The sequence below is a fragment of the Staurois parvus genome, unplaced genomic scaffold, assembly GCF_062004578.1.
Source record: "Staurois parvus isolate SC_StPar_1 unplaced genomic scaffold, SC_StPar_1.0 ptg000575l, whole genome shotgun sequence".
Lineage (NCBI taxonomy): Eukaryota > Metazoa > Chordata > Amphibia > Anura > Ranidae > Staurois > Staurois parvus.
The window spans coordinates 9,089,635-9,105,460 of NW_028318371.1; the positions used below are offsets into that span (position 1 = coordinate 9,089,635).

At 44.5% G+C, this 15,826-nt stretch overlaps 1 protein-coding gene across 1 annotated transcript; it reads left to right on the plus strand.

Moving 5' to 3' along the window:
- Positions 1–3,668: 3,668 nt before the first annotated feature.
- Positions 3,669–8,674, plus strand: LOC149450423 (E3 ubiquitin-protein ligase TRIM39-like). The gene has a single exon (XM_089692108.1). The coding sequence runs from the start codon at positions 3,712–3,714 to the stop codon at positions 5,308–5,310; it is 1,599 nt and encodes a 532-aa protein (XP_089548234.1). The 5' UTR covers positions 3,669–3,711; the 3' UTR covers positions 5,311–8,674.
- Positions 8,675–15,826: the final 7,152 nt, after the last annotated feature.

Sequence of the window (15,826 nt, forward strand, 5' to 3'; positions counted from 1 at the left end):
CTGTTTCAATTCCAAATTATCTCCCATATGTGGCCATTTATAGACAGCATCAATTGTTTCCGTCAAACACATGCTGCCGACTTCACAATAATCTGCTGGGTCAATTACCGCAGGCTTGCGATTAGCAGGGCCTTGCCAAACGATGACATTAGCCAAGTCAAGTATCCACCCTCTTTGAGACAAAATGTCTGTACCAATGTTCTCTGCACCTTGAAAGTACCAAATGTCAATTTCAGTTTGTGACAACCTGGAATTTCAAAAGACACATTTTTACATTTTGTAGCATACGAATCACCTTTCCCATTGAACCCAACAACTGTACAAACTGCTGCATTTGATGGAATAGGTCATTTCAAACCTGTGACACTAAGTTGAGCTCCTATGTCTAAAAGACATTTCAATTTTTGGCCATTTATTTTAGCTTTTACATAGCGATGCTGTCACAAGTTAGCCTGCAGTTTCTTGTTTGTGTTCTTACCTCCTTGCTGCAATGCTGTTCCTGATCCCTTTCACATGTGTGTTTGTCTGTGCTCACCTATGGGCGTCATCTCTGGGTTTTATTTACTTCCCTTCCATCACTTCCTGGCCCGCTTCCTTGTTTGCCTGCCTTTATAAGACATGCTCAGTCTAGGCCACTATGCCTGAGCAACTTCCTAGTTGTCGGAGCTCCTGTGTGTTGCTATTGCCTGTATCCTGCATGGACTACTTGTGTACCGTCCCTGGCTTCGTTCTCTGACTGTGCTTGTTTTCCGCCAGCCCCGACCTCAGCTAGTCTGATTTCCGTTTGTCTCCTCCCATTGTACTCTGCTCCCGCGAGCGGTCTCCTCATCTTCATCTGGGCATACCCGGGGGCCATGACCTGGTCCCAGCTTGTTGCAAGTCCATCCCCACCATCAGGAGCTCTGGTGCAGAATCAGGCTGGGGCTTAGACTCCGCGCCCTGGGGAACCCCAAGTTGAGTATCTACAAGGGCTCACTACCACAGGTGCTGATAATTCCTGGTGGCTACAGCCACCTGGATTGTGTGTAAATCTGACAAGTATACTCCTGCCTGTCAGGTGGAAGCATTCGCATGGCTCTGCTACCACCCAATTGCTTCTACACAACACCCGATAATGGCGCCACCCCCGCCATGTATCCTGGGCTGCATCTTCCCATCTGTGTGCCCGGGACCGACATGGTGGGTGGCGACATCCATTCTCCTCCCCTCCTTGTTGCTGACCCAGAAAGCGACATGTTTGATGTCACTTTTCAGGTCCGCCTCTCTGTGTTCCCGGCCAGCCTGAATGGGAATTAATGTAATGCAGTACGATGTGAATTGCATTACATTCAGTGGAGCACAGGGGAGGCATCCAGGGTCTAATTAAAGAGAACCTGTCACTTATAAATCATCACATAGGGGACTTTTTATCCCCTATGGGATGAAAAAAAGTTAAGTAAAACAAACATTTTTTTTTTAATTGTAAAAAATTAAAGTTACACCCAAGCACATAAAATCCTCAAACAATTGTTTGAGGCCCCCCACTTTCACATATATGCATGTATGAACGTAAACACAAGCTTTGGGGATGCCATTTGCAATACTTATGTTACATATCACCACACAGGTCGGAGTGAGAACAATATTTTAAGCACCAGACCTCCTCTGTAACACTACACTGTGTGTTGCCTATGGCAAATATAGGATACTGACGTTGATTGCCTTTTCACGACCGCACGCAAATTTAAGGTTTGACATGTTGGGTATCCATTTACACAGTGCAACCTAATCTTTTATATTTGTAGCATTGCCCCCTTAAAAGTTGCCAAGGTTTGGTCCCCTATAGTACTGCACAGCCAGGCAACATGCATTTCCATTTTAGACTTGTATCCAGGAGTCAGTAACCAGTCCTTGAGCTTGGTTTTTAGAGTTTCTTAGGGGATTGTAACTTGGATAGGGTAAGGGGTATACGAGATGCCCAATAGAATTGATGAACTGAGGACAAACTTCCTGAACTATAATACAAGTCTGAACAGCAAAAAATCCTCTTCTGGAGAGCTAGCTAGCATCTCCCAGTGTATCTCTCCAACCCCAGATGCTCCTCTATCTGGCTGTCTGGAGGAATCCCTGGACAGGGGATCCAGTAGCTGCTACTGAAAGGGTTAACAGTCCCAGGTACAGAGCGAGTTAGGTTTCCCACCCAAATGCTCTCTCCCCTTTATGGCCCAGGATGTGTAGGTGTACTCACTTAGTCCTTCTGTGCTACTAATGGGTCGGTGGCTGCTACCAGGCCTTCTAGTTGGGCCGCTCCTTCCCTGCTGCACAGGTGGTCCTCGCTCTGGGGGCCAGTGAAGTTCCAAGCTTTCCTCTTCTCTAATATCATGCCCGAAGGTGAGCCCCTTCCAGCCTGGGCTCCCTCTCAGCCTCCTGCACTCCAGCCTACTTCCTCATCCTCTTCCACCTGAACTCTCCTGATGCTGAGCAGACTCTGTCACTTTTAAAGGTTGCCCTGGTCCCTTGCCAAGCCTCCAGTTGGGGATTGACCAGGATCCCTCAAAACTGCAGATCAGCCAACTCTCACATCCTCCCACTGCTTCTAGAACTTTCTCCAAAGGTCTAGCGCAGGGGGAAGTCTCAGAGGGCTGGCCTGCAGAGCCTCTCAGCTGTGACCTCTAATAACCCCTTCTAACTCAGCCCAGACTGCTATTCAGCCTTCCTAACTGAAAAAACCTACTCTAGCTCCCCCTAGCTATCTAGGAGGGTGCTACATATTTTACCAAAAATTTGGGAAATATACTGCGTTTGTGTGCCCTAAAAATTAACTTTAGTGTATTTTTTCATGACATGTTACGTTACCTAGACCTCTGCGGTAATATTGTGTGACATGAAAAATTAAAAATAACCACCATTTTATTTTCTAGGGTTTCTAATTTCAGAAAAGATTTTTTTTTGGGGGGGGGGGGGGGGGTTGGGGGGTTTATGTAATCTTCAGGCCTAAAATTATTTTTTAAGCATGTGTACACAAAATGCAAAAATGTCTCTGGCACCGAAAGGGTAAAAAACAACTTCCTAAGGCCCCGTTTGACACTACACGACGTTTGACACCATGTTGCTTTCTTGTGCTTTTATCAGTGCGTTTGTGTAGCAGCACCATTCATTTGAATCCCTCGCTCCAAGAATGTGCTGAAGAACCTCATGTAGCAAATTTTGGTGCCCATTTTTTAATGTGCATCTTTGCATGTTTTTCATGTGTTTTGTTAGTGGACAATGCAAGACTGTTCCCCCCATTCGGGTGCCATTAGGAGACAATGGTACCACAAGCACGTTGCATGTTTTAGTGTGTTTTTTGCGAGTTTCTGCGCACGTTTCTTCCACGCACAGGTATGAACAGGGCCTCAATGAGAAGTTGTCCGTTGACTTCTTTTACACAGAACAACTATAACACATCATCATATAAATAACTACTGGCTCTGCATTAATTGCTCAGATTTGTGTTTTGTGTGAAGTTCTTATTTCAAAAAATGAAAACAAGTCTAACAGTCACTACAGCGTGTGACCAGAACATTCCTGTGTATGGAAATATCACTTTAATTTCTAGACATTTACTTTTTTCATACTTCCTGCAGTTATAAGTTGCAAGACCAGTTCAGTCCCACCCTGTGCAGAAAAATGTGAGACGTGTCCTCTGGTTTCTGCGACTTCCATTGTCATTTCTCTCTTCTGCTGTCAGCGATGGCGTCTACTGATCTGAGAGAGGAGCTGAACTGTTCCATCTGTATGGACATCTATAAAGATCCTGTATACCTGACCTGTGGACACAAATTCTGCCGGGTCTGTATTAGTCGCGCACTGGAAAAAGAAGAAGGGTCTGAATCCTACTCATGTCCTCAGTGCAGAGAAAGGTTTAGGAGTCGTCCTACGCTGCAGAGGAACATCACACTACGTAACACAGTGGAGACCTTCCGGTCTACTCAGCCAGAAGAGAAGAAGACTGGAATCTTCTGTACTTACTGCATTCACTCTCCTGTACCCGCTGTTAGATCCTGTCTGTTGTGTGAAGCTTCTCTGTGTGATAATCACCTGAGAATCCACAGCAAGTCACCAGAACATGTCCTAACTGACCCCACCACTTCCATGGAGAACAGAAAATGCGCCATCCATAGGAAACTTCTTAAATATTACTGTGCTGTAGATGCCGCCTGTATCTGTGTGTCCTGCAGTTTGGCTGGAGCACACCAGGGACACAAAGTGGAGACTCTGGATGAGGCTTCTGAGAAGAAGAAACAGAAACTGAGAAATGTTCTGCAGAAACTGATGACAGAGACAGAGAAGACGGAGAAAAGAGTCCAGAGTCTGCAGGAACGTAAGGGAAAAGTACAAGAAAAATCAGCTGGTCTAACAGAGAGAGTCACTGCCCTGTTCATAGAGCTCAGGAGACAACTGGAGGACCTGGAGAAGAGAGTCCTGAGGGAGATCGCCAGCCAGGAAGAGCGGCTTTCATGTCCATTGTCTGAGATGATCCATCAACTGGAGATAAAGAAGAAGGATCTGTCCAGGAAGATGGGGGACATTGAGGAGCTGTGTAACATGACCGACCCCCTGACTGTCCTCCAGGAATCAGACACAGGGGACTTGTGTGATACTGAGGAGGGAGATGATGAGGACAGAGAGAGACATGATAGACTCCTCCATGATGGAGGGGATCTGGATGTGGCTGGAATCTCACACACATTACACACAGGGATATCTGATATGATAAAAGGGGGAAATGTATGCTTCAATATACAGGAAGCTTCAGACTTATTACTGGATGTGAACACAGCTAATAATTATCTACAGATATCAGATGACATGAAAACTGCATCCTGGTCAGATATAGAGCAGAATCGTCCAGAAACACCAGAGAGATTTCAGTACTGGGAACAGGTATTAAGCAGTCGGAGTTTTTCCTCGGGGCGACATTACTGGGAAGTGGATGTCAGTGAGGGAGAACGTTGCATAGTCGGGATGTGTTATCCCAGTATAGAGAGGGGAGGAGGAGGAGGGCAGTCAGGGATTGGAAATAATAACAAGTCCTGGGGTTTGTGGAAGTATAACAGTGGGTGTTATCTATTACATGATGATAAACCAATCCTCATATCTACCCCCCCTGATAGAGTCAGGATCTATGTGGATTATGAGGCCGGGCAGCTGTCCTTTTATGATCTGTGTGACCCCATCAGACACCTCCACACCTTCACCACCACCTTCACTGAGCCCCTCCATGCCGGGTTATGGGTAATAAAAGGTCATATAAAGATCTCTGGGGGGGTCAGGAGACGTGTAAAATGATCATATGACAGGAAATCTGACCTGAATCTGGTGAAATCTGCTGAGAAATGTGAATCTGGTTCATAGGATGACACTGTTTGTAGAGATAATATATTTCTTCAGTCGGTAGATCTGGTAGATCTCAGCCGAGGAGAGTGTCCTCCATCACTTCCACACCCAACAAGGCAAGATTTGGGGGGGGGGGTTATTTAGCATTAGGATGACCACACACTATACAATCTGATTGTACAATAACCTTTAGATCTCCCATCAGCTGTGTAGTATACGGGTCTGCCAGATTTCAACTAATTTAAAGGATCATTTAAGTTTATCTTCATATTACAACATTTTGGTAAAGCTAAAGAAGATTTGGTTCCATAGTGTATGGTTAGCTTTAGATTTACAAAAATATAAGGAGATACATAAATGATCCATTCAAATTATATCCAGGCAAGTACTTACACTACATAGCTGATGGCAGATCTAACAGAGATTGCACAATCAGATTGTATAGTGTATGGTCAGTTTTAGAGGTTATGTTAAGGTTAGGGGTTAAGGTTAAATTTAAAGTGTTACTAAACCCCGGACCCTGCATTCACTATATCCGCTCTCCCCGGACCCTGCATTCACTATATCCGCTCTCCCCGGACCCTGCATTCACTATATCCGCTCTCCCCGGACCCTGCATTCCCTATATCCGCTCTCCCCGGACCCCGCATTCACTATATCCGCTCTCCCTGGACCCTGCATTCACTATATCTGGTCTCCCCGGACCCTACATTCACTATATCTGGTCTCCCCGGACCCTGCATTCACTATATCCGCTCTCCCCGGACCCCGCATTTACTATATCCGCTCTCCCCGGTCCCCGCATTCACTATATCTGCTCTCCCCGGACCCCGCATTCACTATATCCGCTCTCCCCGGACCCTGCATTCACTATATCTGGTCTCCCCGGACCCTGCATTCACTATATCCGCTCTCCCCGGACCCTGCATTTACTATATCTGCTCTCCCCGGACCCTGCATTCATTATATCCGCTCTCCCCGGACCCTGCATTCACTATATCTGCTCTCCCCGGACCCTGCATCCACTATATCCGCTCTCCCCGGACCCTGCATTCACTATATCCACTCTCCCCGGACCCTTCATTCACTATATCTGGTCATCCCGGACCCCGCATTCACTATATCCGCTCTCCCCGGACCCTGCATTCACTATATCCACTCTCCCCGGACCCTTCATTCACTATATCTGGTCTCCCCGGACCCCGCATTTACTATATCCGCTCTCCCCAGACCCTGCATTCACTATATCCGCTCTCCCCGGACCCCGCATTAACTATATCCCCTTTCCCTGGACCCTGCATTCACTATATCTGGTCTCCCTGGGCCCTGCATTCACTATATCTAGTCTCCCCGGACCCTGCATTCATTATATCCGCTCTCCCCGGACCCTGCATTCACTATATCTGCTCTCCCCAGACCCTGCATTCACTATATCTGGTCTCCCACAGCACACACAACATGGAAATGCAATTATTTTAGTAAATATAAACTGCTAAATACATTTTCTCATCAGCAGTATAAATCAGTCTTGAGACTTCTATCAGTGCCCAGCAGAGCACTGGTTAAAGCTTGTAGGAGGAGTTTTCATTGTGCTCTAGGAGGATGCAGAACCCCTGACCCTCTGTCTGGACAGTGCTGATTGGCCCTGTGCTGATCACATGCACTCTCCCAAGAAAAAAAAAACTTCTAGCAATATACAGCAAATTGAGCATGTGCAGCTTGCTCCCATGTCTCTGTTCTATCAGAAGATAAGTTGGGGACAGCGGAAGAAGGGGAGGATCGGAGAAGACAGGATCAAACAGCCTTTTTACACAATGCAGAGGATTAACCCCTTAGGTTCCACAGAGAGTATAACAAGCATGATTTACTGCATCTACAGACTGATTGTACTGATGTGGGGTTAGTAACACTTTATTATTATGAATTGTGGGTTTCAGCATTTTATTATAATATATAAATCTGTTTTTTTTTTTTTGTTTTTCTTTGTTTTGATAGAGTAAGAAAGGGTCAGGAGCCCAGTCAGTTTTTATACTGTCTGTGCTCCGCTGGGGAGATTTTCTTTCACGTCCTGTTCCCAGAGACACCAGAAGTGAGAGGAAATCTCTCCAGGGTCAGAGAAAATCTCCTCTTAGATAGGTGTCCCCAGAACACGTGTCCCCACGGGAAGGTTTCCCCTCATCTCCTGTTCCAATGACAGCCATAAAATATTTGATTTCCTACACTTTGTGTGTCAGTGGTCAGCAGGAGAAATAGAGAGGGAGAATCTCTACAGGGGGAAGAGACAGAAATAAACACCCGCCAGAGGCTCTACCCCATCACCCCTCTATCCAAAACTGGAAACCGCTTGGAGTTTAGGTACATTTAGGTGTACAGATCAGAGACATGTGGGGAGATACTTAGGCCGCGCCCACATTGTCGTGCTGCGATTTAGCCGCAGTGCGGGTGTATGCGCGGTTTACGTGAATTATACATGCGTATTAGCCGCGGTGCGGGTGTATGCGCGGTTTACGTGAATTATACATGCGTATTAGCCGCAGCGCGGGAGTATGCGCGGTTTACGTGAATTATACATGCGTATTAGCCGCGGTGCGGGTGTATGCGCGGTTTACGTGAATTATACATACGTATTAGCCGCAGCGCGCGTGTATGCGCGGTTTACGTGAATTATACATGCGTATTATCCGCAGCGCGGGTGTATGCATGGTTACATGAATTATACATGCGTATTAGCCGCAGCGCGGGAGTATGCGCGGTTTACGTGAATTATACATACGTATTAGCCGCAGCGCGGGTGTATGCGCGGTTTACGTGAATTATACATGCGTATTAGCCGCAGCGCGGGTGTATGCGCGGTTACATGAATTATACATGCGTATTAGCCGCAGTGCGCGTGTATGCGCGGTGTACGTGAATTATACATGTGTTTTTAGCTGCAGTCCTATAGACCTCTATTAGATTGTCCATTTTTGCTGCGTTTTCTGGAAGCACATAAAAAATCCTGCATTCCGCATCTTTCAGAAAACACCGCAAAATGCGTACTTTATAGAAGTCAATGGGACTGTGGCTAAAAACCACGTAAACCATGCAGTCTGTAATAAGATCGGGGATGATATTTGTTAGTTATCGCTGTTTCTGATGTCATGGTATTGCTGTCGTTGATAAGATGTGATGGTATAAAGAAAAAATGACTTTTAACCCTTTACATTTCTTCTTTTTTGATGTATTCTATATTCCATGTTATATAAAGAATATGTCAGTAAATCTGGGTGATGGTCCATATATCTGTATAAATTCACCAATAAAATATCAGAAGAGATATTGCTGTGATGTCATGTTTGATTCTCTGTGACAGATGGTTGGGGGGTGGGGGCACTAAGGGGGGTATAAAGGGAAATCTGAGCGTAGCGTTTTTCACGCATATTCAACCATGTTTTAGCAGTTTTTGAGCTTTGGAGTTCTTTACCCAACAGAGAAAAATATCATCTGTTGCATCATTTGTTGCAAGGTTTTTCTGCTTCAGCTTTTCCATCAGCTTTTATTTCTTTTTTAATTTTTATTATTAATTTATTATTGTTTTGTTTGTTTTTTTTAGGGTAAGGGGTTAGAGTTAAGGTTAGGGTTAGGATTAGGGTTTGGGTTGGGGTTAGTGTTTTATTTATTATTTTCTTATTATTTATATATTTTCTGTAAGGGTTAATAATAATAATAAATGAATACATACATGTAAAATAAATGCAAATGTAAATAAAAATAATCATAGATAAATACTTTGTAATGATAAGCAATAATTTACCCCTAACCTTAACCCTCTAACCCTTAAAAAAATATATTAAACAAAATGATAATAATAAAAAATAAATAAAAACTTAAACATAGCTACATAGTTACATAGTTAGTCTGGCTGAAAAAAACAAAAGTCCATCCAGTTCAACCAAAAAAGGTTATAATCCTACACCCACAATTGATCCAGAGGAAGGCAAAAAAAAAAAACAGCAAAGCATGATCCAATTTTCTCCTGCAGGGGAAAAAAACTGCTTCTTGATCCCCCGAGAGGCAATCGGATATTCCCTGAATCTAATTTACCTATAAATGTTATCCAGTTATATTCTGTGTATCCAAGAAAGAATCCAGGACTTTCCTACAGCAATCCACTGAGCTGGTGAACATATCCCCCTTATGTATTATACATGGAGATCATATCCCCCCTTATGTATTATACATGGAGATCATATCCCCCCCTTATGTATTATACATGGAGATCATATCCCCCCTTATGTATTATACATGGAGATCATATCCCCCCTTATGTATTATACATGGAGATTATATCCCCCCTTATGTATTATACATGGAGATTATATCCCCCTTATGTATTATACATGGAGATCATATCCCCCCCTTATGTATTATACATGGAGATCATATCCCCCCCTTATGTATTATACATGGAGATCATATCCCCCCTTATGTATTATACATGGAGATTATATAACCCCTTATGTATTATACATGGAGATCATATCCCCCCTTATGTATTATACATGGAGATCATATCCCCCTTATGTATTATACATGGCGATCATATCCCCCTTATGTATTATACATGGAGATCATATCCCCCCTTATGTATTATACATGGAGATCATATCCCCCCTTATGTATTATACATGGAGATCATATCCCCCCTTATGTATTATACATGGAGATCATATCCCCCCTTATGTATTATACATGGTGATCATATCCCCCCTTATGTATTATACATGGAGATCATATCCCCCCTTATGTATTATACATGGTGATCATATCCCCCCTTATGTATTATACATGGAGATCATATCCCCCTTATGTATTATACATGGAGATCATATCCCCCCTTATGTATTATACATGGAGATCATATCCCCCCTTATGTATTATACATGGAGATCATATCCCCCCTTATGTATTATACATGGTGATCATATCCCCCCTTATGTATTATATATGGAGATCATATCCCCCCTTATGTATTATACATGGTGATCATATCCCCCCTTATGTATTATACATGGAGATCATATCCCCCTTATGTATTATACATGGAGATCATATCCCCCCTTATGTATTATACATGATGATCATATCCCCCCTTATGTATTATACATGGAGATCATATCCCCCCTTATGTATTATACATGGAGATCATATCCCCCTTATGTATTATACATGGAGATCATATCCCCCTTATGTATTATACATGGAGATCATATCCCCCCTTATGTATTATACATGGAGATCATATCCCCCCTTATGTATTATACATGGAGATCATATCCCCCCCTTATGTATTATACATGGTGATCATATCCCCCCTTATGTATTATACATGGAGATCATATCCCCCCCTTATGTATTATACATGGAGATCATATCCCCCTTATGTATTATACATGGTGATCATATCCACCTTATGTATTATACATGGAGATCATATCCCCCCTTATGTATTATACATGGAGATCATATCTCCCCTTATGTATTATACAATGAGATCATATCCCCCTTTATGTATTATACATGGAGATCATATCCCCCCTTATGTATTATACATGGAGATTATATCCCCCCTTATGTATTATACATGGAGATCATATCCCCCCTTATGTATTATACATGAAGATCATATCCCCCTTATGTATTATACATGGTGATCATATCCCCCTTATGTATTATACATGGAGATCATATCCCCCCTTATGTATTATACATGGAGATCATATCCCCCCTTATGTATTATACATGGAGATCATATCCCCCCCTTATGTATTATACATGGAGATCATATCCCCCCTTATGTATTATACATGGAGATCATATCCCCCCTTATGTATTATACATGGAGATCATATCCCCCTTAATCTTCTCTTCTCAAGGAGAAGAAGAGCACAGCCATCCTGATCAGTGTGTTTTACAGTGAAGCACCCCCGCCCTCTAGTAAAGCACTCCCATCACACAGTTAATCCTTTGAACGCTCTCTAATGTTAACCCTTTCCTGCTCAGTGCCATTAGTACAGTGTCAGTGCTTTTTTTTTTAGCACTAATCAGTCAGTGATATCAAGTCAGTCCCCCCCCCCCCAGTGTCAGAATGTCTACCGTAGTCCCGCAGTCCCACTACTTTAAATCGCTGATTGCCCAATAAGTTGCTGATCGCTGCCAATATTAGTATATATGCTAATATATTATATAATATAGTATATATTAGCTAATGGCCACTACTCAGTTCACCACACCTAACGTCCCGCACACTATAACCTCCCCAACACTCCGCTCCTTCAGCCTTGCTACCACTGAGGAGGTTACTAAGGTCTTCTCAGAAGCCCACCTCACCACTTGCCCCCTTGACCCTGTCCCCACACAACTCCTCCGGTCACCCTCCTCCTCCATCCTACGCTCCCTCACCCACATCTTCAATCTCTCCCTCTCTACTGGAGCATTGCCCTCCCCCCCTAAAGCATGCGCACATCACCCCCATACTAAAAAAACCCTCCCTGTACCCCACCGACCTGAACAATCTTAGACCCATCTCCCTGCTGCCATTTACTTCCAAACTCCTTGAGCGCTTAGTCTACAATCGCCTAAGCGCCCACCTCACTGACAACAACCTCCTCGATCCACTACAGTCTGGCTTTCGTCCTCTACACTCCACCGAAACCGCCCTACTCAATCACTAATGACCTGCTAACCGCCAAAGCTAATGGCCACTACTCAGTCCTCTTACTCCTTGACATCTCCGCGGCCTTCGACACTGTCGACCACCCCCTCCTCCTTAATAAACTACACTCCCTTGGCCTCAGAGACTCCGCTCTCTCCTGGCTCTCCTCCTATCTATCCCAACGCTCCTTCAGTGTTACCTATAACGCTACCACCTCCCCCTCTCTCCCCCTCTCTGTTGGTGTCCCCCAAGGCTCTGTCATCGGGCCCCTTCTCTTCTCCATCTACACCTCCTCCCTTTGGCCAACTGATACACTCCCACGGCTTCAACTATCACCTCTATGCCGATGACACGCAAATTTACCTCTCCACCCCTCAACTCACCCCTTCAGTCTCTGCCCGTATCACCCACCTACTGAACGACATATCAGACTGGATGTCGCTCCATTTCCTCAAATTGAACCTTTCCAAAACTGAGCTCCTGATTTTCCCCCCAGCCCATGCATCCCCCCCCCCACCCTCTCCATCAGGACCAACAACGCCACCATCAGTCCCAGGCCACAAGCCAAAGACATAGGTGTCACACTAGACTCAAACCTGTCCTTTCAACCCCATGTCCAATCTTTGGCAAACTCATGCAGGCTCCACCTCCGCAACATCATGCAGGCTCCACCTCCGCAACATCTCCAAAATACGTTCGTTCCTAACCCCAGACACTACTAAACAACTCGTTCACTCCCTTATTATCTCACGTCTGGACTACTGCAACTCCCTTCTCACCAGCCTACCTCATCGCAGACTATCCCCGCTTCAGTCTATCCTGAACTCAGCGGCCAGACTCATCCACCTCACCAACCGCTCCGCTTCTGCCACCCCCCTCTGTCATTCCCTCCACTGGCTCCCAATTGCACAATGCATTAAATTCAAACTACTAACATTGACGTACAAAGCCATTCATAACGCTGCCCCAAACTACCTCACCGACCTGATACCCAAATACCACCCTACCCGTAATCTTCGCTCCTCACAAGACCTCCTACTTTCTAGCTCCCTGGTCTCCACCTCCCACGCCCGACTGCAGGACTTCTCCAGGACTTCCCCCATCCTCTGGAACTCACTACCCCAATCCATCAGACTGTCACCTACCCTCCTCATCTTTAGGCGCACCCTGAAAACCCATCTCTTCAGGGAAGCCTACCCCGCCCTCACCTAATAGCCAATCTCCTCCAGTCCTCCCACCACTCCATCCCCCACAGCCACTTCCTCCTGTACCACTATCCCCTCCCTCCTAGATTGTAAGTTTGAAAGAGCAGGGCCCTCAAACCCCTCGTGTTTTGTTCTGTTACCGTATTGTCTCATGTACTGTCCCCCACTATATTGTACAGCGCTGAGCAAACCTTTTAGCGCTATATAAATACTGTATAATAATAATAATATATAGAAAAAAAATTCCAGTATTTATACCGCCATTATTAAACGCTATAACTTTCACGTAAACCAATTAATTTACACGTATTTTTTTTTTTAGCAAAGACATGGAGCAGAATACATTTTGGCCTAAATTTATGACGAAATTTGAGTTTAAATTTTTTTTACTGGAGATGTTTAATAGCATAAAGTCCAAAATACTCGATTGCCAGGAAGACGCTCATACACAATAAACCTCCATTGCTAGTATAGTGTCGGAACGGATCAATATCTTTGATCAGATCAGCACTATACCAGCGTTCACATTAGTATAGTGTCCCCAAAAACACAGCGTTAGCGGGATCAGCCCTGGCACCTGCCAGCACCTGCTTTTATCCCCTACACTTACCCCCTCCCCCTTCTCCCCCAGCAAGTGCAGTGTCAGTAGGTCACTGTCACTTGATATATTGCACACAAAACTGCAGTGTTGGCAGAATCAGGCCTGATCTCTGTTAGCACTTGCCGGTAAATTTTGATGACTCTCATATGCAGCAGAGTACCAGTACTAGTGCCACGCTACCTTTTGGTGAACTGGTGAGCACCAACGGCCTAGTACATCCTGGTCTTTCACATACCAGCACTGCAGTATGACTTGGCAACATGGCAAATCCCATAAGTGCAGTACAAGCTGGTGTGGTGGCGAGCACAAGTATTGTCCCGCAACACCAAGAATTTGTACACAGGCCCGTAGAGCCCCTAGTATCCTTCCGGATGTGCTTGCAAATCCCGATTGGCAGCCCATAAATTCTGCAGCACCCGTATTTCCCCCATTCACTGCCCAACCCGGAATTCAGGTGGAAACAGCAAATTTAACTACTACCCTTGATTTTTTTGGAGCTTTTTTTTCACGGAAGATCTGTGTGCATTGATTGTGGATCAAAGCAATTTATATGCAGAACAATTTATCACCGCCAACCCAAATTCAAACCTTGCCAGACCATTCGCATTGAAACACATTACAGATTCTGAATTAAAATGTTTTGGGGGCCTAACTCTCAACATGGACATTACTAAAAAAAATTAATTGGTCCACAGGCCTCTTTCATCATTTGCCCATATTCTCTGCTGCCATGGCCAGGCATAGATATGAGAGTATAATATGTTTTATGTATGTCAACGACAATACACTCTGTCATCCTCGCGGTGACCCTGAATTTGACCGACTCCACAAAATTCTGCCCCTCTTAAATCACCTTAACAAAAAATTTGCAGATGTCTATACTCAAATTTAAAAACAAAAAGAGAGGAAGAAAAAAGGCAGCACACCTTTTGTCTTCCTCTCTTTTTGCATATTGATTAGGTAGCACCCTTCCAGACATTCTGGTGGCACCTCCACTTTTAGACACTGTACATGGATTCCCCAACGTTTCCCAATTCCCTTTTCCCTGATTTTTGAGATGTCTATACTCCCCAGCAAAAAATCTGCGGTTATGAGTCCCTTATTAATTTTTCTAGCCGCCTTGGATTCAAACAATTTCTCCCCAGCAAGCATGCCAGATATGGGGTCAAGATGTATAAGACCTGTGAGAGGGCAACAGGCTACACATATAAGTTTCAGATTTACGAGGGAAAAGATAGTCACGGGGAGCCCCCAGGATGCCCACACTATATGGGGAGCAGTGGCAAGATAGATAATTTTGGACTTGGTGTCATCCTTTTTTCATATGGGGTACCACTTATGTACAATGTTTATTCAAGCGTACCACTATCTACACATTTGTACAATCTTGGAATTGGCGCATGTGGCACCGTGCAACCTAATGTGTGCCCACCATTAGAAGTGAGTGAATGCAGGGAGGTATATTCAAATGGAGGGCATACCACACACTTTTTCTGCAAGAGATCTCTTCTTTTTTTTTCATTCAGCCCACAGGCTGCATACAAAAAAAAAGCACATAGCATGTATACCCAAGGACCAGCGACATACTGGTACATCACTGGACTTTGAATGGTTATACCAGGATGATGCCTACAGCTGCAGGCATCATCCTGGTATCATTTGTTTCAGCCAGCGATTGGCTTTCATGTAAAAGCAATCCTAGTGGCTAGCTGCAGGATTGCTTTTACAAGCAGTGGGAGACGATGCCCCCCCCTCCCCCGCTGCCTTCCATGACCTTCTTGGGCAGTCCTGGGAATCTGAGAATGCAGCCGGTGTTTCTGGCAGCTGACCATAGAGCTGATTGGAGACCAGAACGGTGCCAATCACCTCTATAGCCTTAAGAAATCAGAACCTATGAGCATTTCATAACTTTAGTTTTGCAGGATATAAACAGCACCATTTGTAAATTGGGAAAGCATCTGATCACAA